This window comes from Cheilinus undulatus, linkage group 17 (genome assembly GCF_018320785.1).
Source record: "Cheilinus undulatus linkage group 17, ASM1832078v1, whole genome shotgun sequence".
Classification (NCBI taxonomy): Eukaryota; Metazoa; Chordata; class Actinopteri; order Labriformes; family Labridae; genus Cheilinus; species Cheilinus undulatus.
Window position 1 is genome coordinate 3,753,750 of NC_054881.1, and position 25,250 is coordinate 3,778,999.

At 41.7% G+C, this 25,250-nt stretch overlaps 1 protein-coding gene across 2 annotated transcripts in view; it reads left to right on the forward strand.

Annotated features, from left to right (window-relative positions):
• The first annotated feature begins 681 nt into the window (after nt 1-681).
• LOC121524650 (unconventional myosin-XVIIIb-like) overlaps nt 682-25,250 on the forward strand; it is a 79,195-nt gene continuing 54,626 nt past the window's right edge. For both annotated transcript variants that reach the window (XM_041810080.1, XM_041810081.1), the window contains exons 1-13: nt 682-1,036; nt 10,194-10,362; nt 13,568-13,711; nt 14,845-15,213; nt 16,794-16,857; nt 19,659-19,771; nt 19,907-20,074; nt 20,836-21,046; nt 21,118-21,260; nt 21,344-21,444; nt 21,749-21,812; nt 22,475-22,619; nt 24,952-25,122. In XM_041810080.1, coding sequence (XP_041666014.1) covers nt 10,324-10,362; nt 13,568-13,711; nt 14,845-15,213; nt 16,794-16,857; nt 19,659-19,771; nt 19,907-20,074; nt 20,836-21,046; nt 21,118-21,260; nt 21,344-21,444; nt 21,749-21,812; nt 22,475-22,619; nt 24,952-25,122 — 1,732 coding nt within the window. In that variant the 5' untranslated portion in view covers nt 682-1,036; nt 10,194-10,323. The remainder of the gene's footprint in view (nt 1,037-10,193; nt 10,363-13,567; nt 13,712-14,844; nt 15,214-16,793; nt 16,858-19,658; nt 19,772-19,906; nt 20,075-20,835; nt 21,047-21,117; nt 21,261-21,343; nt 21,445-21,748; nt 21,813-22,474; nt 22,620-24,951; nt 25,123-25,250) is intronic.

A 25,250-nucleotide genomic window follows, 5' to 3' on the forward strand; every position in this document is an offset into this window, starting at 1 on the left:
GGATAAAAGAAGTGGCAAAAAACAAGCAACAAAAGAGGAAACAAGTGGTTTTTAATGGCAAAAGGTAACTTAAATGGGTAACGATTGTGAGAAAAAAATGGTTAAAAAGGGCACAAATGGGATAAAAGTGGCATAAATGGGGAAAATGTAGGGAAACAAGTGGTATTCAATGGCAAAAGGTAGATTAAATGGGTGAAAAGTGGCAAAAAATGGTGAAAAAGGGCAAAAAAAGTTTCCCTTTTTAAAGGTTTTTCTGGGTTGATAATATTCAAATGAAGACATAGAAGAGCCACAGGTTGAGTATCACTGTTAAGTCCAGTGTGGTTGTGCTTTGTTTTGCCTCAGGTGGGGGTGTGTTAGTTTTTCAGGGCTGAAACGACCACTGTCCTGTAGTTCTATCTTTGTAGATTAAACTTAAAGACAGAAAACACCATCCTGCTTAAAATCGAACTTTTATTAATGACCTTTTTTTTTTTTTTTTCAGTTTTTGTTGCAGATTTTTCTTCTTCCTTTCTTCCTCATAGAAACCAGCAGGCTCCGCCCCCTCCTCTCCCCCAGCTGGAGCTGTCAATCAAAGTGGACAGCTGATGCGGTGCAGATCTGCACATGTGCACATGTGTCCTCTGTCAGGACAGCCGGCGTCCATTAACACCCCCTCCCCTCTCTTCCCCTGCCCCCCTCCAAACAAACAACTTTAAAACCAGACAGTAGTATCATTTTATCCGCGTTTATTTATTGATCTTCACTGATTATTGATTATTTACACTGCCTGACTCCTCTCCCTCCTCTTCTTCCTGTTGCTTGGTCTTGGTCTTCTTCTCCAAACAGGGTCTTGTCTCCCGTCCTCCCCCGTCTCTCCCCCTGTAGATATTTATAGAGGCTTCGTCTGTCAGCCGGCCGTGTTTCTTATCGCCGTGTTTCTCTATTTCTGACCCTGCTGCAGTCAGTGGGTGAGTGTCTGTGGGGGTGTTTGTGTGACGGCCGGACCCTCAGGATTTTTAACAATAACCGTCTGGATCTGTAGCTGTCTCTGCAGGTACGCTGCCGTGTTTTTCTCTCTGTTTGATGCTCTTAAATGAACATTTGTAGGCTTTTATTTGGAGCTGGTTGGAGCTGAAGGCCTGATGGGGCCTCTACTCCACAGTGACATTGGATTCAGACACGTGTACTTCATTTTATCCTCTCTTTTTAATGTTTTGGCTCCATTTCTCTAGTATTAAGTCTTATTTTTGTCCTTTGTGGCTTCCTGTAGGTCATAAAATGCCCATAAATGTGAGTCTAAGATTTAAAATGAGATCTTTGTGTCATTCAGGAGCTATTTAGGTCAAAAGGTGTCAAAACCAGAAGGATATCTGTGTCATAACTCTTAAAGGAGTGATAGAAAACCGTTTTAAAGGCTGTTTTTGTGTCCGTTCTGATTGGCTGAAGGCCTGCGTGGTTGAATTTAGCCGTCGACTTGTTTACAGCGACAGAAACAAACCGGTCGCTTAATGTGGCCTTCACAGACAGAGGCTGAGGTTTCAGTCTGGGCGATCCAGGCCGGACCACGGCGGCTGAACCGTCACCCACATATGCCGCCAGAATCCTTTAATCACAGACTCCAGGAGTCTGATTCCCATGATCTGATGGGAAAGCTGAGAAATAATGGCGGGAAATATGAGATGCAGAGACAGAAACGTGGGTTAAATGTGAGGTCTGTTGGTGGTGGTGTGTTTTCAAGGGGGATATGGGAAAAATGATGCTAAAGACATTGATTTATGTAAAAATGAGGCATTTAATGTACTGTATATTGTCATTTCTGTCTCACCTAAAGAAAGCAGGCTTAAGTCGAGATTTAAAGACGGTATCTTGTCCTTCTTCATGCATGCACTCTTGGAAATTTCTGAGAAATCTGTGAGATCATCCCTGTCATAGAAGAAGGTAGTTACAGCTCTGCCTTTGAATCAGAGCTACATGTAGTCAGATTTATTCACAGCAGCAGCAGAAATATGAAGCAGCTTTGTCCTCTCTACAGTCATGCACACTACTGGAAGTCATCGTTTTCAGGATGAGCTGCGTGTTTGAATGCAAACAATGTTATAATGAGAATATGTGACTCCAGGTACAGAGGACTGCTATGTTTCTGGGCCTGTTAGTATCAAAAGTCTTTCCTTCTTATAGACCAGTGGTGCTCAGCTGGTGGGTCAGGACTCAAAAGTAGGTCACAGAGCCCGTTTGAGAGGGTTACCTCTCTGGAAAAAAAAAAATGCACCTAAGAGTCCATGACACTCTTTTAATCCTCAAGTTTACTACCCTCTGGACACTTTCAGGGCAAAACTGTACATGTACAGAACAACTGCCATTAAATCAGCATACATCAGTAGCAGCCAGGTGCATAAACACCAACAACTGTTTTTGTTGTTGTTTGGAGTACAGCAAAGGCAGGAGGCCATGTTTTTACTCACTCGCCTCTTCACAGAAACATGAAACACATCAGAGTGGTTCTCAGCTGGTCAGGCATCAAGACCCACCAAGTCCTCCTCAAGAGAAATCACGACCTGAATAAAAAATAATAACAATTAATTTCATGAATGTTGGTAAATCAGTCACCACTGGTTAGTCAGTATTCCTGGCTACCATTACACCATGACGACATAAAAACACACCAAAAAATGTTGATGTATGGATTCTAATTAGAAAAACTTATTGAACTAAGAGACAGGACAAACAAACACATTAGAAAAGCACGTAATTACTAAAGGATCTGCATGTGTACATCTTATTTTTTCCAGAGATAAAATATAAGTTTGGTAATTTCTCTAAGAATTTCCTTGTTATCTTGGGTAAAACAGCTTTATTTCCCAACAAAAGGGAGATAAATAGGTAGAAATCTTGAGAAAAATACAGAATTTGACTTGTGATCATAGGAAAACCTAAAAAAAGGGATGCATGAAATTACTGTATGTTCAATTTTGTTGCTACTCTTTGACCCATCCAAGACTCTTATCACCCCCAAAGCTCCAGCTTTCTGCTGTTTATTAAATGGAAAATAATTCACTTCTTGTGTTTTTTGCAGTTAAAAAATGAAATATTTCAAATAAACTGGCATTTAAAGGGTTAAAATCTTGAAAATGATTGAATGTTTGGTAGTTTTGAGCAGGTCTGAAGTTGTTAAAGAGATTTATGAAAAAAAGTAGAATAAAATATTGATGAGAGGTCCTGATTGGTTGAAACACGTGCATGAAACAGGTCTGTTGTTTTTGATATCCGGGCAGAGAAAAATACTTTCTTAAAGCACCTGGATTTGCTAGGTTGATACTGAAACCTTGATCCAGAATGGACAGATGAGTGCGTGTTTGTCATGCATCTTTGCACTGGCTGATGGGGGATTTTGGTAAAACTGTTCGAGCTTCGAGCCAATCTAGAAAAAATGTTTTAATCTGCCTTCATTTTGGATTTCTGTCAATCGCTGTAGGGAATTTTGAAAATGAAAATGAAAATGAAAAGACAGTTACACATTTTCCACTCATTTTCTGAATTCAATGATCTTCTGAGGGCCAGATGGGAAGCTGTGGGGGGCCTGATTTGGCCCCTGGGCCTCCAGTTGATGATCAGTGATGTTAACTGTGAGATCCAAGCGGAAATAGTTTTCATGAAATAAATGTGAACAGTTGGGAAAGTCAGAAATTTGGGTTGCAGCTGATTGTGGAGCTGATGTTTGCTCCTGTTAGAGGCTGCATGCCAGAAACCACAGAAGAAGAATGACTGCACTGATTTGATCAGAGGGAGGTCTGAAAGCAGCGGTGCATCGATGCATTATTATTCTATACTTTCCTGAAGAAGAAGAGGAACCCAATGCTGGAGATCAGGCTATGATAGTTGTGTAGTTAGCATCCATCGGTGTTTTTTTAAATAAAAGGACGGAGGCCTTGGTAGCCATAAAAGTGAGATTTATTCAGCAAAGTTGGGAGTTTCTAGTTAAAGTTGTTTGATAACCCACATAAAAGCTGGGAAAAGTTTAAGCATCTAAATAATTCACAAACTTTAGAAAACAGTTAAAAAGTAACTTGTTTGTGATCATTTTAAAAGCTCGGTTATGATCGCTCTAGGTCGGTTTAAATGTCCAGAACAATGAACTCTGAAAATCTTTACCAGTGAAACTCAACATGTGACTCTTATATGTCTTAATTTAAGATATTATTCCCCAGAAAACCTTAAATAAAGGGAAACTTTGACCTCAGAAATGATCGGTTGCAAGTCACACTAGTCAGTTGCTTCCCACACTTATACAGTTGGCTGTAATTGTCAACTTTTACATTCGTCTGTATATTTCTTTTGCCATTTTTTGCAATTTTTCTGCCATTTTTTATCCATTTTTACTGCTTTAAGCTACTTTTGTCACTTGTTTTTGCCCATTTTTGACTCTTTTATTTTGCTTTTTACTATTTGCATTTTTTCCCCATATTTAGCACTTTTCACCCATTAAACCTGCCTTTTGACATTAAATGCCACATTTTATCCCAAATTTCTGCCACTCTTTGCAGGCTTTTGCCCATTTTTTCACTTTCCACTCATTTTTTTGTCATGTTTTTAACACTTTTTGACAGTTTTTAACCCCCCTGTAGCTCATTTCTTGTCACTTCTCACCCAGCAACATAACTCAAAAAGTTGTGGACAGATTTTCATGAAATTTTCAGGAAATGTCAGAAATGGCATAAGGAAGAACTGAGTAGATTTTGGGAGTGACCCGGATCCCCGTCTGGATCCAGGAATGTTTTAAAGGATTCTGTACTATTGGGAGATAGGGCTAATGGCAGAGGTCTGCGCTGTTACCACTTTACACCAGGAGATGGCGGACATGAGTAACCTCAATCCCAGCAGCATTTTTGGGTGTGTTTCTATTCAAAGTTTTGGAGTTTATAGAGTTTGAAAGATGCACGCCCGGTCGAGGAGACGAGTCGGAGCGTAACAGAGAGAAAGACAGCCAATTGTAGCAAGAATACTCACAATGCTGGGAGGAATAGAGGAATATTCACCCTCTGCCATGACTTCCAGTCATCTGGTGAGACCATGGGTGCTTCCGCCATGACAGTCCACACGTAACGAAGCCAATGCTTTGTCTCACCGTGTCTCCACCCCACCGGGGAGGGAGTAATCGACGAATTAGATTTTGGGAGTGATCCGGATCACCGTCTGGATCCAGGAATGTTTTTGAAGGATTCTTCACTATTGGGAGATAGGACTAATGGCGGAGGCCTGCGCTCTCTGAGTGCTTTTCTAGTTTGCCTCTTTTTCTCCCCCATTTTTGTCACTTTTTACCCAGTATTTGGCTTTTTATGCAGATTTTTTTTTGCCCCATTTCACCTTTTTTTGCTGCTTGTTGACCATTTTGCCCTCTTTAACTTATTTTCATTGCCACTTTAACCCATTTTCGCCACTTTTCACCACATAGATTGTGGCTTCGCAAAAGTATTTTTCAACAATTTGGCTCTTCGGTTGAGCAGGGTTGAGTCACGCTGATCTTTATGCTCTTAAACCCGTGAGAACGACGCTCAGGAGGACAGCTTTAACCACCGAGTCAGCACAACCTAGAGATAAAACGCTAAGACCTAAACTCACCTGAGCTCACAGGAATGTCAGCTACTACTATATGAGTCATTTAGTAAATTATTATTTGGCACATGTAAAGGTGAGAAAATCCTCTTTCTGATGATGAAGATGATGACTGAAGATTTGTTTTATCGATAGTGAAAAGAGTTAATGAAAAAAGAGTGGTTTACCTTGTCTGTTTAGATTTATGTCATTAAAACAGTTTGATTTTGATTTGAAGACTGAGTAAAGACAGTCAGATCAGACAGGAACGTTCAGCTCTACTTCCTGTTTTTCTTTCTGCTCTCTGAATGCTGACTCAGCTTTCAGACAGCTGTGAAATCAGACAGACGCAGGAGATCAATGAGAGAAAGGTGGTGAAACCTTGAAAGCTGTCTGACTCTTATGTTTCTCTTTCACATGTCGCTCTCTCTTTATCTCATCATCATCATCATCATCAACATCATCATCATCTGCGGAGCTGTAAGAGTGCACCAGCCCTGGTTTTAAAGCATTAAAGCTCAAAATGCCCTGATAGGATTTGTTATGTCTTTACATGATTACAAGTGTTTGCATTTATTTAAGGGGAGAATTGTTGAACAGTATTCAGAGAACAACAGCCTGTTTCTATACAGTCTGTGATTGTGAGCCAGCAGCAGGATATAATCAGTGTCCCATTCTGCTCACTTATGGGAAATTCTCCATATTTTCTGCTGTTTCCACATCAGCTCACCCTGGCTATCTTGGACAAGGGAACTGCAGAAAAAAATCTGAAAAGCTAAAGTGAAAGTTTGTCATCCTGTCAGGAAGATTTCTGGAGTTTTGTGCACACATTCCCAGAATTGAGTGAAGGTTTTTCTTTAGAACAGTTCGGTCGCTTTCATGGTGGTGATGTAAGGGTGCTTTCGCATCTGGGACCAAAGCCTGATCCCTGCACACATGACCTCACAGTCTGGGCCCATCACCAGTGTGAACACACAAACTGGATTTAAAGAGACGGTCTACACCAGTGATCGTTAACTGGCCACATCAGGCCTCCCATAGCTCCCCATCTGGCCCCCAAAAGATTTTCTGGTTTTCAGGGTATCTTTTGACTTTTCATCTCCACAGCTATAAATCGACCCCCACAAAGACCACCATTCCTGACAGTTTTAGCAAGAATAACTGAACATTTGATCCGTTTTATAAAAATCCACTTGTTAGCCATTATTAGGAACAATTATGCGGGATAAACACAAACCCAGTAATCCAGACCTGATCAGATCTGCAGGTTTCTGTCAGCTTTTAACTCAAAATACATTTTTACTGCCTGGGAACAAAAACAAAAGACCTGTATGCTGCACGTTTTTAACCAATCATGACATGGCGTTTTAGTGTCAAACTGAGTGACAGACAACGGGACAGCACCAGATTTGAAAGTCCGACTCCTGCATCGTCTGTCAAGATGAAAGTGATGATGAAAGTTTGTTTTTAGAGTCTGTAACATTGAAAATGAATTTTATTCATATGAAAATGTGTTTATAATTGTTAAAATATGATCTCATTTAACTCTTCATTGAAACGTTGACATCTAGGGGCTGTACGCGTCTGCTAATAGCACTTTTTTCTACTCAGAATATTTGTGCACATGCTGGGAAGAATTGAAAAACTCTGATTATGGTTTTACCTTGATGTTTTGAGGTTTTATTGTCTTATCAAGAAAATGTGGATTACTGTATTTCCATCCATCTATTTTCTACTTTGCTTATCCTGTTTGGGGCAGTGGGGTGCTGGAGGCTATCCCAGCTGTCACTGGGCGAGAGGCGGGGTACACCCTGGACTGGCCAATCACAGAGCTGGCATATAGAGACAGACAACCAGGCACGCTTACACTCACACCTATGAGCGATTTAGAGTGATCGGTTAACCCAATAAAAAAGCACGACCCAGCCTCAGTGTCCACACTCACTGACTTTGAGGCACGTACCCGCTAAGTCTATGAGGGCTTTGGGCCGTCCCGCTGTCAAATTGTAAAGTCTGTGAGGGATTTCTCGCAGATGTTTTGAGCCCTTCATGCACCCTTTCTGTGAGTAGGCATCTCTGCAGACTTAGTGTGAGGGAATTACCCATAGTTCATTGTGTCTTATGACAGGATTTCCCTGGGTAACGCTGCTAGTGAACGCTATTAAAGCAAAGTGAAAAGAGCAAACTGGGGAACAAAAAACATGGAGTAAGGAAGAAAAAGTGTATTAAATAAAATGGTCTTCATCCAACAAGAAGATGGACTTATAGACAAGGCATGCTTTTTATATCCCTACAAGATGTCGACTGTCAGCCAATGCGGCCTCATGCACAAGCGCTTTCCAGGTCCAGTCAGTTCAGTCATAAGGGCTCAGGGTTTAGGGAGGAGATTCAGATTCAGCCCATGCATGGTGGTGGGAGGAAGCTGGACTACCTGGAGAGAACTCGCACATGCACGGCGAGAACATGCAAACTCTGCACAGAAAGGCCCTGACCTGGAACCAGGGACCTTGCTGTGAGGCAACAGCACTCACCCCTGCAGTAGGGGATCCTACTGCGTAATCATTGGAGCATTTTGGGGGCATTAGTGTGCAGGCATAACCCCGGTATCTGCCCTAAAATGCTTAAAATGACGTTTATAAAATCTGGACTGATTTTAAAACAGAAGACTTCATCCTCTGTAACTGGTCTGGCCTGACTGTGAGACTATGAGATCTCACAGAAACTAAACTTGTTTTTCTTTGCAGCAAAAACCAAAATAAAGGAGGAGAATCTGGGTGGAATCACAGCTGGATATACTGAATATTTGTGTACATGTTTGATGCTGTGTTTGTTAGCTGTAAAAGTATGCAACATTTTATTTTATCTTATTTTATTTCATTTTATTTATTTATAATGGGACAATGCACATTAATGAGCATAAACATGTAAATATGCCAGATTGTAGCCATTGGCTAATTTTCATCTGTAGTCCCTGGCAGGTTGATGGCATACACAACAAAAATTACATTAAAAATCTACATAAAAATCAGACAACACCAAAACCAGACAGTTTGGACAGTACGATAAAATACAAAGACCTAAACATAATGATACTTAGCTCAGGACAGACCAAAAATAAAGTGACCATTGCAGGTAAAGTGCTTAAGGCAGATAATAAAGTGCTTTAGTGCTAAAGTGCAAATGTGCTGATATATTGCACATGATCATGAGTGTGCTAATATTATTGCACATAGCCCTATTGCACATAGTTTGCATTAACAGATGTGTTTATGTGTATTTTATTGCACCCAAAAAAAAAAAAAAAAAGAAAAACACATAAGTGTATCTATGTATGTGATATTGCACAAAATATGCATACATAGCTGTATGTAAGTATGTGTGCATGGAGATACTGAAATGTTAAACATGGTCACAGTTATGGTTTGTCCTGAGCCACGTTTTCAGATTACCCTTGAAACTTGCAAAGCTGGAGCATCCCCTGGCTGACAGCGGTAGAGTGTTCCACAGTGTGCTCCCTTTGAAAGATTTGACATTTTGCCCAAAGGTGGAGCGCCTAAGAGGTATCTCACAGTCCCCTCTAACAGGTGCTCTGGTCAGTTTAACTGAAGACTCATTGACTGTTTTCTGTTTGATGTAATCATTTAGTGGAGGCGGTGCTAGCCCATGTAAGACTTTACATATTAGACAGGCAATTTTAAATTTTTGAAAAATTTCAAAGCTCAAGAGCTTGTACTTTTGGAGGATATTACAATGGTGGCACAAGAACGGTTTCCTGTCCAGTATTTTTAATGCTCTTATACAGGGATTCAACAGGTTTCAGATGTGATGCTCCTGTAAGTGACCAGCTAGTTATGCAGTAGTCAATATGTGAGAGGATCATTGAATGTAAAAACATAAGAGCAGCATCTTCAGGAAGAGATGTTCGAATTTGGTTGACATGTGGTTGACGACACTTCCTGGTCGGCCTAATCTCATTGGCTATTGCAGGTATTCTGTCAGCAGCAACCTGAGCAGACTAGCAAGGATCTGACTGGATCAGGAGCAGTAAAATGATCATTTGACTCCACAAACCTGAGAGTTATTCAGACTGATAATCAGCAGCAACAAGCTTTGAATCCTAACATGTCTCCCTGTGACTGCAGGATGTGGAGGAAAAACTGAGCCTTAAAATCATCGAGGTTAAAGCCAGATTAGATCTGTGAAAGCACTGACTCCATTGATTTACTCTGTGTTAAAATACAAGCATTCCCTTTACTTGTGACTAATTTGGCATGTAAATTAGGGTGATGGTTAACATGTTTCTGGGTTATAAACTTAGAATGACTGATGAGATGTGAGGAGTGATGTTTCTGCAGACTTGCTGATCTTTTCAGCAGCAGGACGAGGAGTAGAGACTTTCTTAAACCCGCCTCAGTGGACATAAAGTATGTTTGAAACATCTCAGTAATGGAAAAGTGTATCAGCGTGACGTCTGAGAGCGTTTCTGAGATAACTCCTCTCTGACTGACGTGATCAGAGGGAATAAATCCTCCCTTTTTTGTCTCTTATCAAGTTGAAGTTGAAAAACGATCTGACACCTCTCATCATTTCCACGGCTGAAGCTTCGTGTCTCTCTCTCTCAGGACTCTGCACGCACGCGCACCGCCACTCTGACATCACAGCTGGCTGGCATCTCCGTGACCCCATCCACCCCCACCCCACCACCACACACACATCCCTGAACCCCCGAACCATCCCCCCCTCTGTGCAGCCATGGCGCTGTCGTCACGCTTAAAGCTGTGGGAGCAGAAGGTGCAGAGACGCTGCATGCTGCATCTATCATCCTAAATGCATGTGTGTGTGTGTGTGTGTGTGTGTGTGTGTTTGCATGGATAAGACGGGGAGTGGACTCAGCTCTGACCCTGAATCATCACTGAGAGGCCGTCTCCTGCTGTCATGACTCTGTTAGTCATCCTGCATGTTTAGGGCGAGCTTTTTGAAGACCCAAACTGTCGCTGATATATCTGTGGTTAGGAACCAGTCAGAGCTCATGTTTGTGGTGATTTTCAGAACTTTAAAACACGTCAGAGAAAGTGCAAACTCTGCATGTGGCTAAATCAGACAGACTCTATCATCACCAGGCTCCTTCATATTTCAAACAACTGAAAATACACAAATTTAAACCTCAGATTTCAGAAATATCCCCCTGTGTGAGGACTAGACCCATATTTTATTCACAATAGAACAAAAAAAAAAAACAAACCCATATCAGACGTTATGACTGAGACATTTAACATTTCATGGAAATCATTCGCTCATTTTGATGGCAGCAACACATCTCAAAAAAGTTGGGACAGAGCCACGATTACCAATGTGTAGCATCCCCTCTTCTCTTAACAACAGTCTGCTGGAGTTTTGGGGGGAGGAATGTTGTCCCATTCTTGTCTGAATCTAGTTGCTCAACAGTCCTGCGTCTCCTTTGCTCCAAATGTTTTCTACTGCTGAAAGGTCCTGGACTGCAGGTAGGCCAGTTCAAGACCTGGACTCTTCTCCCGTGAAGCCATGCTGTTGTAACGGATGTGGTATGTGGTTTAGCATTGTCTTGCTGACAGAGACGTCTGGATGGGAGCATATGTTGCTCTAAAACAAGGGTGTCAAACTCAGTCACAGCAGGGGCCAGATTTTGGATTCAGGTCTAACCTGAGGACCTAACAGGGTCAACATTTAACCATAAACTCTCAACCTTCACCAGTAATAAAAAATGAACAAAACTTAGCACTGATGATAACTTCCTTCAAAATTTACGGAGCCCCTTGAGGGACACAGGAGAAAAAAAAATTAAGGGAGACAAAAAAAAATTAAGGGAGAAATTTTATTTTTTAAGGGACATAAAAAAATGGAAAAAAAGGGAGAAATTTTTTTTAAACAGTTTGCGAGATTTTACAAAAATAGATTGAAATCATACCATAATATGTACGATGATTGAAGGTTTTTGTAACTGTGATGATCCTCTGCTGAGTTAGTCCCTGCTTTCTACAGCTGAGAGGCAGAATAGATACAGATGCATTGTTTTTTGACAGATTTACCCAGAGTGGAGAAATATCACGGATTTTGAATGTCCGACGAAAACTACATTAGATTTTAGTCTAGTTTTAGTCATCTTGACACAAAATAAAATTAGTTTTTGTCAGTTCCAGTCATCAAAGATCTATTTTTGTTAGTTTTAATCTAGTTTTTGTTGTGGAAAAAAGTCTGTCGATTAATAGTTTTAGTCAGAGCTTTAGTTAACCAAATTAACAGACTTCTGAGAGACTCTGTCTCTCTAAAATGCTCCTTTTACACCCAGTCATGTTACTGACCTGTCGCCAGGTAACCTCTACCACTGGCATTTCCAGCCTTTGTTGGCCTGTCCATATTTTTGTGAGATGTGTTGCCACCATCAAATTCAAACTGAGCTAATATTTTATACATGAAACAGTAAAACGTCTCAGTTTCAACATCTGATATGTGATATGTATGTGGGTTTGAGATTCAACAATCATTGACTTTTTCTCTTATCAATATTTTACATGTGTCCCAAATTTTTTGGCATTGGGGTTGTATCTGAAAAGGGAAAATATTCTGGTTTTTATTTTCAAATGGTTGTTTCTGAAATAACAGAACATAAGACTCCAGAGATGGCGTTTTAATTCTCCAACAGTGTATTTGATTAAAAGACAGCTTTCCCTCTCTACCTTGGTCTTATTCAGTCGATCTGTGTTCTCTCTGTTCTCTCAGATAAAATCAGCTAGAATAAAGCTTCTTTTTATACCACAGCTCAAGCAGAGAGATTCAACATTAATCTAAGACATTTCTAAAGCAGTACAGCCCTGATATATCATAGATGACTCCATAGAAACGTAAGGGTCTGGTTTCCGTCCCTCTCATGTCTAAACTAAACCAGGACCATCCCTGTCATACAACCAGGCGTGTTCTGATGAATCATTACTCAGAGGGTCTCTGGTGACGTGGTCCGGTCAGAGAAATAAAAGCAGCTGTTCCACATCGACCTTTAGGATAGTCCCGATTGTGTCAGCAGGTGATTCTTGTTAGTTAAATGTCAGACCTCTAGAAACTTCTGGGTTTGGCACATCTCGTTCCCTCAGGATGTTCTCCACAGCTGCTGACTCAGTTCTATAAGGGCTAAAGACACAGTGGAAACTTTAAAAATATATTCTGAGCCGTGGAAAGTTCAGGAGATTTCAGCTGGGTTTAAAACTTTTGAGTCTGGGGGTGAGTGGTGCGACTCTTTCACCTGCAGATAAAAATCACCTCTGATGTCTAAATCTACATTTGAACTAAGTCACGATGGCGGTTTGGTTTCCTGCAGGTCACTTCTGTTCATCAAACATTTTAAATTTTTTTGTTTTTATTGCTGAAAGGGGCCGCTGCAGCTTTACATCACGTCTGCACGGCTGAACGCAGAGCAAACATCACTCAGATCAGGCAGCTCATCCAGTGACCCACGGCCATAACACAAGGCCATTTATGCAGATCTAGAGCTGCTCCATTATCGCAGTAATATCTAACCTTGCAAAGCAGATGCATCATGCAAAGCTCAATCAGCTTCGTCTGAATAAATGACGTGGTAGCTATGGGCGGGGTTTAGTTGTACTGGAAGCCAACAGCAATGGCTGCCACCGGTGGATGCTCCTAAGGATCCCTGATCAGAACAACATGAATAGTTTTGATCAAACCTGCATGGATGGAATCCTGCTGTGCATGGTTGAATCGACGACGTCTGTGTTTGTTTAAGAAACAGCAGATCTTAATCCATTTTTGTCCGTGTTTCTGCATACAAACAGCCTGAATGGAGAAAACAGAAGAAATATTTTTACTCAGTGTTGTTTGAATGACCCTGACATAGATGTGTGCATGAAAATATCGAGCTTGCATGAACATTCTTGGTGTTTTTCTCTTATTTCTACCGTCCAGATTGAATAATGACCTGCTGTCTCCCCTATCGATCGCCCCACAGATAAAGGAGGAGAAAACGCCGGTAGCCACAGCCGTCCCTCCACCTCCTCTGTCCGCTCTGCCGGGCGGTTTCCTCAAACAGCTGGTCAGAGACTCAGAGAAGGAGACCAAACATAAAGAACCAGAGGCCAAAGACGAGAGAGCAGTGAGGAATTACTCTGTCCTTTCAGTCCAGGAGGAGTTTAGTGAGAAAGTCCTGAAACAGGCTGGCAGACAGTGAAATATTATCCCCCCCAGAAACCTTAAAAAGAAAAACTTTACCTCAGATCCATTGAAAGTAACATTAATCAGTTTGTTTCCCACACTTACACAGTGCTTTAACCATCAAACTTCATTTTTAGCCTCTATTTTTGTCTGCATATTTCCATTACCCTTATTTGCCACTTTTTGCTACTTTAATTCCATTTTTACTGCCTTAAGCCTATTTTTGACACTTTTATCCAGCTTTTTGCAATTTTTTGCCCCTTTTTTTGCCTTTTTTGACACTTTACCGTTGACCATTTAAGCTGCCTTAAATGCCACTAATTTCCCATTTTGCCATCTTTCATGCTTTTTGCCTATTTTTCCAATCTTTTTCTGATTTTTGCCCATTTTGGTCACTTTTCACTCATTTTCTCTGTGCTTTTGCCACTTTTGGACCATTTTTGACACCTATAACTCATTTTCTTTTTCTTTTTGCCCATTACTGCTTTTAGCCCCTTTTTGACACTTTTATTCAGCTTTTTGCAATTTTTTGCCCCTTTTTTCGCCTTCTTTGACACTTACCATCGACCATTTCAGCTGCCTTTTGCAATTAAATGCCAAAAATTTCACATTTTGCCATCTTTCATGCTTTTTGCCTATTTTTGCCTCCTTTTTTCTGATTTTGCCCATTTTTGTCACTTTTCACTCATTTTTCTCCTCGTTTTTGCCACTTTTGGACCATTTTTGCTACCCATAACTCATTTTTTTGCCACTCTTCACCCATTTTTGCCACTTTTTGCCAGTGTTTGCTGCTTTTTGACCATTTTTGCCACGTTTTACTTATTTTAATTGCTTAGATTGTGGCTCTTGTGAAATTTATTTTCAACAGTTCGGCTCTTTGGTTGAGCAGGGTTGAGTAACGCTGTCTAAGGGTTTAAAAATGGTTGGATTACCATGTTAAGCAGAGCAGGACTGAGCTAGGCTAGCTGTTTCCCTCTGTTTCCAGTCATTATGCTAAGCTAAGCTAACCCACACATTTGTGACATTCCCCAAAAGTGACTCCTTGAAGTTCATTTCTCTTTTTTCCCTCTTCAGCCAAGCAAACTAAGCGACAACCTGGTCCAACAGTTCCTCCTCCCAGACCAGACTCCTCCGATCCTCGAGGCCGAGATGGCCCTCCGGGCCGAGCAGCTGATCACCAACACCAAGCCGGACAACAAGTCCACGTCTCAGAGACTCGTGGTCACACCCGAGAAGGAGCAGAGACGGGTCACGCCAGAGCCGCCAAAGAAGATACAGTCTGACATAAAACTGGAGAAAATCCAGAAGAAGAAGCAGGAGGGGCGGATAGAGGAGGTGAAGAAGGCCAAACAGGAGGAGAGGAGAGAGGAGGGGATGGAGGAGAGGCAGGAGCCGGAGGGGAGGCAGGCAGACACGACGGTGACGGAGCAAGTCAGGAGGGAGGTGAGGATGAGGATTACAGGGCAGAATTTGAGATGTCTTTTAAGATTTTGGAGTGTTTCTGTGGGAATTTATGTCCATTCATTCTGCAGAGCATTTATGAGGTCAGGCACTGATATTGGACCAGAAGGCCTGCCTCTTAATCTCCATTCCAGTTCTTCTCAAAGGGGCTGGATGGGGTTGAGGTCAGGGCTCTGTCTTTCTAGTCCTTCTTTGTGCTCTGGGTCACAGTCATGCTGGAATAGAAAATGGCCTTCCACAAACTGTTGCCACAGTTGGAAGCATAGCATTGTCCAGAATGTCTTAGTATGACCTTCACTGGAGGTAAGGGGTCTAGCCCAGACCCTGAAGAACAGCCCATACCATCATCCCTCCTCCACCAAACTTCACAGTAGGAACAGTGCAGTCATGTATCTCAGCTTACCAGTGTGCAATGCATGCTGCAGATTTTTGCAGCATGAATGTTTTTAAGAATGTCCATGCTATATGTAGAACATTGCGTTGATCCAGATGTGCGTAGAAAGGCGCGTCTCTGAATTATTTGCATTTAGGTGCCATTTACTTTCATTGTCTCTGATGTACAAAGGCCTTAACTTGGCACAAATGTCCACACAGAGGCAAATATGGTCTGATTAGATATTTGGGGTCAAAGGTCAATGCCAAGGGGCCTCATAATCATTCACCACTAGGGCAGTGATTCTCAACATTTTCAGCCTGAGACCCCCAAAATAAAAGTGCTAGAGACCGGGGACCCCCACTGTACCTGAAGGTGGTTGAACACAGCCATGAACTTTCTAGAATAATCATGTGCAGACAAGGCCGCCCATGAGGGGGGAAATGGGAGAGCTTTCTGTGGCCCAGCCAGACTCCGTGGCCAGCAAAATCCTGGTCCATTGTAAAGTTAAGCTGTGTCATTTTATATTTAACCTGAACAACAAGCACTCTTATCAAAGAAACAAATATCATGTTAATCCATTTGTGTTGTAAGTAGCCCTCCTCCCTCCGATTTCATATACCCGTGGCGCTTCGGTTCGCAGCCATGGGTTTGCTCCGACCAACGGCAAGCAACCTCGCTCGCTGGAAGTTGGTGTGAAGTGGCAACAGTGTCATTTAAAAATACTCTTAGTTTCTTGAGGCATCTGGAGACCCCCTTTTAGTGTCTCGCAACCCCCAATGGGGTCCCAACCCCAACGTTGAGAACCCCTGTGCTCGGGAACTCTTTGAAGAGTCTTTTATAAATTTTGCACAAATTTTCACTCTGCCTCAAGGATGAACTGAGTAGATTTTGGAGGTCAAAGGTCAAGGCTGTTGGGCCTTATGTTTATCTGAATGCACTACTACAGGAACCTACCGAAGCCCTTCTTCTTGACTCATCGCTGTTCTTTCACTATCCAGAAATAGTGAGGCATTTTACCACCAAGGTATCAGAGTTTGCTCAGCAGGCTTTTTGCACCGTTGAATCCATAGGTTTTTTAGGACATATGGATTACAGACAGCAACTAGACTACCTGCGGTTTAAAATGCAGGTGTTAGAACCTTATCAAAGAATCACAGCTCATATGAGTTTGTTTTCTCTCCTTCAGACGAGGGACGTTTGGTATGAAGCTGGAAATGTGTGGTACGTCCACAAGGATGGGTTCACTCTGGGTGAGTCAGACACGAACACTTAGACTGGAGAGAAGATTTTTATTTTATGTTGTAGAGTATTTTGTTCTTGTGCATTTGCAACTGAAGTAAGAATCCTTCATTGCAGGTTTTGTCATGTTTTTTTTTTTCCTGTTTCTGATTTAATGATACACTATATTGCCAAAAGTATTTGCTCACCTGCCTTGACTCACATATGAACTTAAGTGACATCCCATTCTTAATCCATAGGGTTTAATATGACATCAGTCCACCCTTTGCAGCTATAACAGCTTCAACTCTTCTGGGAAGGCTTTCCACAAGGTTTAGGAGTGTGTTTATGGGATTTTTTGACCATTCTTCCAGAAGCGCATTTGTGAGGTCACACACTGATGTTGGACCAGAAGGCCTGGCTCTCAGTCACCGCTCTAATTCATCCCAAAGCTGTTCTATGGGGTTGAGGTCAGGACTCTGTGCAGGCCAGTCAAGTTGATCCACACCAAACTCTCTCATCCATGTCTTTATGGACCTTGCTTTGTGCACTGGTGCACAGTCATGTTGGAACAGGAAGGGGCCATCCCCAAACTGTTCTCACAAAGTTGGGAGCATGGAATTGTCCAAAATCTCTTGGTATGCTGAAGCATTCAGAGTTCCTTTGACTGGAACTAAGGGGCCAAGCCCAGCTCCTGAAAAACAAGCCCACACCATAATCCCCCCCTCCACCAAACTTTGCACTTGGCACAATGCAGTCAGACAAGTACCGTTCTCCTGGCAGCCACCAAACCCAGACTCATCCATCAGATGGCCAGACAGAGAAGCGTGATTCGTCACTCCAGAGAACGTGTCTCCACTGCTTTAGAGTCCAATGGCGGTGTGCTTTATGCCACTGCATCCCACGCTTTGCATTGCACTTAGTGATGAACGGCTTGGATGCAGCTGCTCGGCCATGGAAACCCATTCATGAAGCTCTCTACCACTGTTCTTGAGCTAATCTGAAGGCCACATGAAGTTTGGAGATTTGTAGCGATTGACTGCAGAAAGTTGGTGACCTCTGTGCGCTATGTGCCTCAACTTCTCCATCATTTTACGTGGCCTACCACTTGGTGGCTGAGTTGCTGTCATTCCCAATGGCTTCCACTTTGTTATAATACCACTGACAGTTGACTGTGGAATATTTAGGAGCCAGGAAATTTGACCACTGGACTTGTTGCACAGGTGGCATCCTATCACATTACCACGCTGGAATTCACTGAGCTCCTGAGAGCGAGCCATTCTTTCACTAATGTTTGTAGAAACAGTCTGCATGCCTAGGTGCTTGATTTTATACACCTGTGGACATGGAAGTGATTGGAACACCTGATTTACATTATTTGGATGGGTGAGTGAATACTTTTGGCAATATAGTGTATTTCAGAGGCTCATGTGCTGCATTTCATGAGGAGGGAGCTGCATGTGGCTCCACACTATGATCCAAAACAATATTCTGCATAATTCAAAGCAAAATCAAACTAGAACCTCAGAGAACATGTGCTATAAGAAATGATCTGCGTTTTCTTTCTGATTTTTATCATAAAGCATTTTCAAAAACATCAGACTTCAGGCGTTAAAAGCACCGTCTCTGTGGTTAAAACAGATCAGGTACATCTATACGTTAGCTGTAAAAACATATATATATATATAATCTCCTTTGTATGGAGGCCATACTGTGCCTGGATTAGTGAAGTCCTTTGATAATCCACATATAATCTCTGCTAATCCTTCAGAGTGTTATTCTACCTTCATTTATCGTGTTACACATCAGTTACATCATGTCTCTCCTGATGCTGCAGATGTCCGTCTGCTCCTTTCATCCAATCAGCACCTAGCGCCAATCTGTTACTACATCTAGCTACTCATTACCCCGCTGTAATCCCATCAGACCCTCACCCAGACCTCTGACCACCAGCGTTTACATCAGAGAATCAAACAGGAGAAGATTAGAGATGAATGCAAACATACAAACTTATGATAAAGTGTTTCTATTATATGATAGTTTCCTCTGAATCCTCCACATTTAAGAGAAATATCTTTTACTTCCCTGCACACTGTTATCGTCATTGGATAAATATATTACTCTGTCTTAATCTTTAGCACCTTATTAATGCAGTAAAGCTACATCATTTATTATTTTCAGTAAAAATGTCTCCAAATACGACCTGTTCAGTGTCTCTGTGCTCTCCGCCCTCTAAGAGGAGTAAGACGTCACTTTCTGCTCTTTAAAGCTCTCAACTGTGATGCATGATGGGAGATATTTGTTTGCAAGTGATCATCATTTATGCAGCACTTCTCACCATGCATTCTGGGATATATTGGAGCAGTCAAACTTATGAATTACAAAGGTAAAAACATGACATATAGAGTCAAAATAATGGTTTTAAAAGGCAAAAGAATACTGAAACCATGATTTTTAACTGTCAAAAAATGAGATAAAAGTAAAAATCATGAGTTATAAAGGTCAAAATATGAGATCGAAATTCAAAATGATGATATTTAACAATTAAAATATGAGATAAAAGTGAAAGTTAGGAGTTGAAATTTTAGCAAAACTGAGTAAAAATCAAAATGATATTTAACAATTAAAATATGAGATAAAAGTGAAAGTTAGAGTTTTAATGTTAGCAAAACTGAGATAAAACTCAAGACAATGATATTAAGCCTCATGATTTTGATTTATTGTATAGATTTATTTTAACCCTTCTTTTATATTTACAGTTTTAGTTGCAGGTTTTGTGGCCTAACGTGGAGAGAACTGTGTTATGATGGTCTTCTCTGTTGCAATGTTTCAGCCACCCAGTTGAAGCCAGATGAAGGCACACCTGAACTCCCAGAAGGCCGAGTGAGAGTCCGCCTGCAGACTGATAGATCGCTACACGATGTTACTGAGTATGAGATCGAAAAGGTACGGATTAGCTCCTTCTGTGGGTAATGCTGAATGTTTTTGTAAAAGTTAGGGACCTAACCATGATCCGGCACTGGATTCTTCTTTATTACCAGGAGAGAAAGGCTGTAATTCTTCTCTCTTCTTCCTCCTCAGTGTAACCCGTCAGACTTGGACCTGTGCGAGGACCTGAGCGACCTGCAGAGCGTTAACGAATGTGGAGTCCTGCACACGCTCACCAGCCGGGCTAAAGCTAGCATGCCGCTAACACAAGCTGGACCAAACCTGTTGAACTTCTGGCCTCCGTTACAGACGCACAGCAAGGTGAGCCAACATCACTTACACTTAAAAAGCACCTTTTTTATTTTATAATCATGCTTTTAAAAAACTTTTGTTTTATACTCCACTTGTTTAGATATTACTAGGCTAGACTTCAGCGGTAGTTTGACTTTGGTTGACTTTAGCTTGACCTTTGTTCTAGTTTTTCCTAATATTGAGCACATTATTTTAATATTTAAGGTTTTATCTGTAGATTAACTCATATAAAAAGTAAAAAAAAAACATGCAAAATCTATGTGCACTTTGCAGGATTTACTTAAAATAAGTCTGCATTCAAATTTCTAGTATGACCAATAATGGGCTGACAGTAACTTCTTTCATGTTTAGTGAACTGTGTTCAAATTAGACTTTTAAAAATAAATGATAATGCTGGTCATTTTTACTGTTGATATATTAAATTATTTAAGGATCAGGGCCTCCTGTTCTGCCCTTTATACCCCTGCATTCAACCTTAACTGTCAATGCAAAAGTCCCGATTAATTTGTTGTTTTATCTGTTTTTTTTCCCCAAGTATTTGTAGAGTCTTTAAAATAAACATGTCTCATAATGAAAGAAAAATCTCCCAAATAACAAAAATCCTGTTTTTCCAGCATCATTTTTAGTTTTCAGTAGTTTTCTCCATTAAATTGTGTTTAAATATGTATATTATGGCACCAAACCCAAATCTATATTCATGTTTGTGCCTTATATTAAGGTCTTTGTTGACTTTGAAGCCATTGTTTTTATTTTTTCTTCTTCTCTGTCAGACTCCAAAGTCCCGTCGTGGAGAGTCGGTGTGGGACGCCCCCCCGGCTCTGTCGGCTCTGGTTAAACGTGTGTACGTGTCCATGGTCGGGACCAGGAGAGACCACAGCGTGTGCGCAGTGGGACGCAGCGGGACGGGGAAGACGACGGCGTGTCAGGCCTTCACGCTCAATCTGCTGAAACAGGCGGGAACGACTGGGGAGAAGATCAGCGGTGAGCGGAGCCACTATGTTAACACTTAATCATTTTTAGACATTTTGATCTATGTTTGTTTCTGTCCTCAGCTGAGCGCGTGCAGGCCATGTTCACCATCCTCCGCTCTTTTGGCTGCGTGAGCTCGCAGCACAGCGACGCCTCCTCTCGCTTTGCCATGGTCTTCTCTCTGGACTTTAACCACGCAGGACAGGCGGCAGCCGGACACCTACAGGCATGAAACTCCTACATATTTAGATTTTTAGACTGCTGCAAGTGAAGTTACTCATCTCCTCTTCTGTCCTCTCTCTCCTTCAGACGATGATGTTGGATAAATGGAAGGTGTGTCAGAAAACTCCAGGAGAGAGTAACTTCCTGGTCTTCTCTCAGATGCTGGCAGGACTCAGCACAGAGATGAGGTAACGCTGATTAAATCCAGCATGTAACATTTTCTCCTGCATTTCTATGAGACGTCACACCTCTATGACATTAAAGCGTCAGTCTAAGCATCATATTTCACCTGGCATTCATGTGAGCAGATTAACTCAGATCTTGTAGATTTTGGGCCTTATTTTGACATCATAATGTGTGCTGTCTAGAGTGCATGCTGCAGAGGAATTTAGTGCACGTCCCTCTACATTCTGCTCTGTTTAAGATGCACAGCCTAAGCAGGACTCTGCAGTTTCCAAATGTCTGAAACCGTTCATGTTTTTCTCTCATCAGGACAGAGCTGCAGCTGCATCAGCTCCCTGAGTCCAACTCTTTTGGCATCGTTCATCCAACCAAGGTCAGTGAGCACCCTGGGCCGGATCCCAGATCCGAACTCTTGAGTTTTAAGTTTAAAGTTTAGCATAAATATATGAACTAAAAGCTTCACAGTTATGAACATGTTGACCTCAGAAACAATCAAAACAGTCATTCAATATTCCAGATATCGAAGGGAATATGAGCTGTTGCTCTCTTCCTGCAGGTCCTCCAGCCTTTAGAGGTTTAGCTTCTTAACTTGGATGAAAAATGATGCTGACAAAGTCTCCCACGAAGCGAGGATGCTTTAGCATGCAGAGACGGAATTTTGTCTTTGATTTGCTTTGGAACAAAAAATGCAAAAACTCAAATTTTTGCAAGTGCATGAGATAAGATAAATGCTCTTTATTTAAAACTGCTTTGCAATGCAGAATGAATTTGCAGAGTGAATTTGCATCAAACAAATTCAAAGACACATTTTCAGTTTGTTTGACCACAGTGCTCATGTCTGGGTAATATCACAGAGGGAGTGAAAATAGAAAAATGAGCCAAAAAAAAGGTTTTGAAGAGGAGGAATCCTGCTGTGAGGAAAGTCGGAGCATGAGGGGAGACGAGATGTGACTCAGCTCTTCTTCCTCCTTATTAAGAGTCTCATTTCGTCCCTCCTCTTCCTCCCTGTCTCTGTGCGTCTGCATGTGTCGTCAGGTTGAGGAGAAGCAGCGAGCGTCTGTGGCCTTCACCAAGCTGCTGACTGCCATGGAAACGCTGGGCTTCTCGTCTGGCGAGCAGAAGGCGATCTGGCATGTTCTGGCTGGTATTTACCATCTGGGAGCAGCTGGGGCCTGCAAAGGTAACACTGACTCATCTTCATCTTCATCACTAATGCTCTGCTAACCCTCAACACACACATGGATAAATTTCTGTCATGTAAAGCACCCTGAAAAAATAGAAAACAAGTTTATTTATCCGACAGGATTTTCTAAAGCAGCAGCTGCAGCACAATAAAGGAGCAGTGCAAAAAAATAAAAGTGTCATTAATTTTAATGAAAAAGCTGCAAACTGGACAAATTAAGATGATGCACAAGATAAAGCACAACAAATCTCCGATTTACAAAGAGCAACTGAGTGATTAATACTAATACTCTGCAGCACATCTGCTCATTTGACTTTGTGCAAACTCTAAATCCAAAAATGTAAATGCTTTTCAACACTTTATTCAACAAAGTACAGCACAAAGACAAGATATTTAATGCTCACGCTGATATGCTTTAGCGGTATTAAAATATGCACATATTATAAGTTAAATGCCTACAACATATTCCAAAAAAGTTGGGACAGGAGCAAGAAATGACTGGAAAAGTTGTGGAATGCTCCAGAAACACCTGGCACATTCCACAGGCAAGCAGGTTATTTGGTAACAGGTATAACAGGAGCACTCCTGAGAGGCTCAGTCAGTCACAAACAACTTTGTAAAAGACTTTAGGATGGTCCAAGAGTGTAGGAACAACATTCCTCAAGATGCAACTGCAAGGAATTAGGATTTGTCCATCTACTGTTCATAATGTCTTTCAAAGATTCAGAGAATCTGGAGAAATCTCTAAATGTAAGAAGCAAGGCTGAAAACCAATGATGAATGCCTGTGACCTTTGACCTCCCAGGCAGTGCTGCATTAAAAACCAACATCTCTCTGTGATGGATACTAGAACATGAGCTCAGGAACACTACAAATGTAAGTTCAGACTCTACCTTGTAAAGACAAAGACATTTATCAACAGCATCCAGAAGCCCCGCCCACTTCTCTGAGCCTGAGATCATCTGAGATGGACTCACCTAAAATAGAAAAGTGTGCTGAGGTCTGATGAGTCCACATTTCAGGAATGATGGCCATCAAGTCCTCTGGGCTACAGAGGAAAACAACCATCCAGATTGTTATCAAGGAAAAGTTCTAAAGCCAGCATATGTGGTGGTTTTGGGTGTATTAGTGCCAATGGCATGGCTCACTTGCACATCTGTGAATGCAACATTAATACTGAGAGATTCATACTGGTTTTGGAGCAACATATGGTTCCATCCAGGCGTCTTTTTCAGGGACATCTCTGTTGATTTCAGTGGGACAGTACAAACACACATTCTGCATGAGTTCAGGTCTTTGCACACACATTTTTGCATGATGAAAAGCAGAAAAAGATCATGTTGCACTAATTATGTTTGCACACTGACGCCTACACTTTTGTCTGTTAGTATTTTTTTTTTTTTTTTTCCGGAACAATCTTGGGTCTTCCCCCAGAACATTTTCAATGAAGTAGATGCCATTTCCTGTATTCTAGTGCATTTTAACACCTTATTAGCACCAGATAATCCAAACTGGTTCTGTGAGATATAGTTCTGGCTCAATAGAGATCAAAAAAGGGCCCAACATAAAAGTCATTGCAACAGTAGTGTTCATAGTATTTCTTGGTCCTAATGGTCTTCTGGAGTTTAGTGTGTTTTCTCCACCCAAGAGAGCAGTGGTGTTTTGCCAACCGGGATGGCACTTAAGCACGCGTTTTTACCACCCAAGAGGGCAGTTTATCATGTTTAAACCAGCCAAGAGGGCAATTAAGTGTTTCTTTTATCACCCGAGAGGGCAGTTTAGTGTGTTTTGCCAATGAGGAGGGCACTTTAACACGCATTTTGGCTCCCAAGAGGGCACTTTGGCACGCGTTTTTCAACAGTTGGGCCACGGGGGGGGGGGGCTTCCCCCCTCTGCCCCCCCATGCACACCTCTGCTGTGCAGCATGATTAACTTGAATTATCAGGAGATTGATGCAGAGGACTGACAGTTGCTGAAAACTGTTTGTGAACTGCATGAAAATGTTTTCTTTTTAAAACAAAAAAAATTTGCAAGTGCTCCCAAACTTTAAACTTTAAGTCACTGACTTCCACGAATAAAAAAGACTGTTTTTAATCAGCTGAGATGTTGACAGATAAGAGAAGAACATGTTCTTTAGACACAGCTTCTTTCATTTACTCTCTCTGTTTTTATTGTACATATTTTGTCTTAGTTTATATTTCTGGGCCTTTTTCCAGCTGCTAATGTGGACGTGCCTTCTTTCTGTCTTGTCTGAGTGTGAAATAATGAAACCAACCCTCTCTCCATCACTGCCTCTGTCATAACCCATGTCCTCCCTCTGTGCTCTCAGTGGGCAGGAGACAGTTTGTGAGCTTCGACAGCGCTCAGGTGGCGAGCGGCGTGCTGGGCTGCGAGGGAGAGGACCTGCACACCGCTGTCTTCAAACATCACCTCCGACAGCTGCTGCAGAGAGCCACCGGGGGCAGCAGAGAGAGGAACAATGCTGCTGAGGCAGAGGAGGGTGAGAGACAGTGACGAAGCACAGACACAAAGATGCTGGGAGAATGTTTAAAGGCATGAAAAATGAGTGTGGACTAAGATAAAGGGTGCTGGTACTGAAATCATTAAATACCCAACACTAATCTAGTG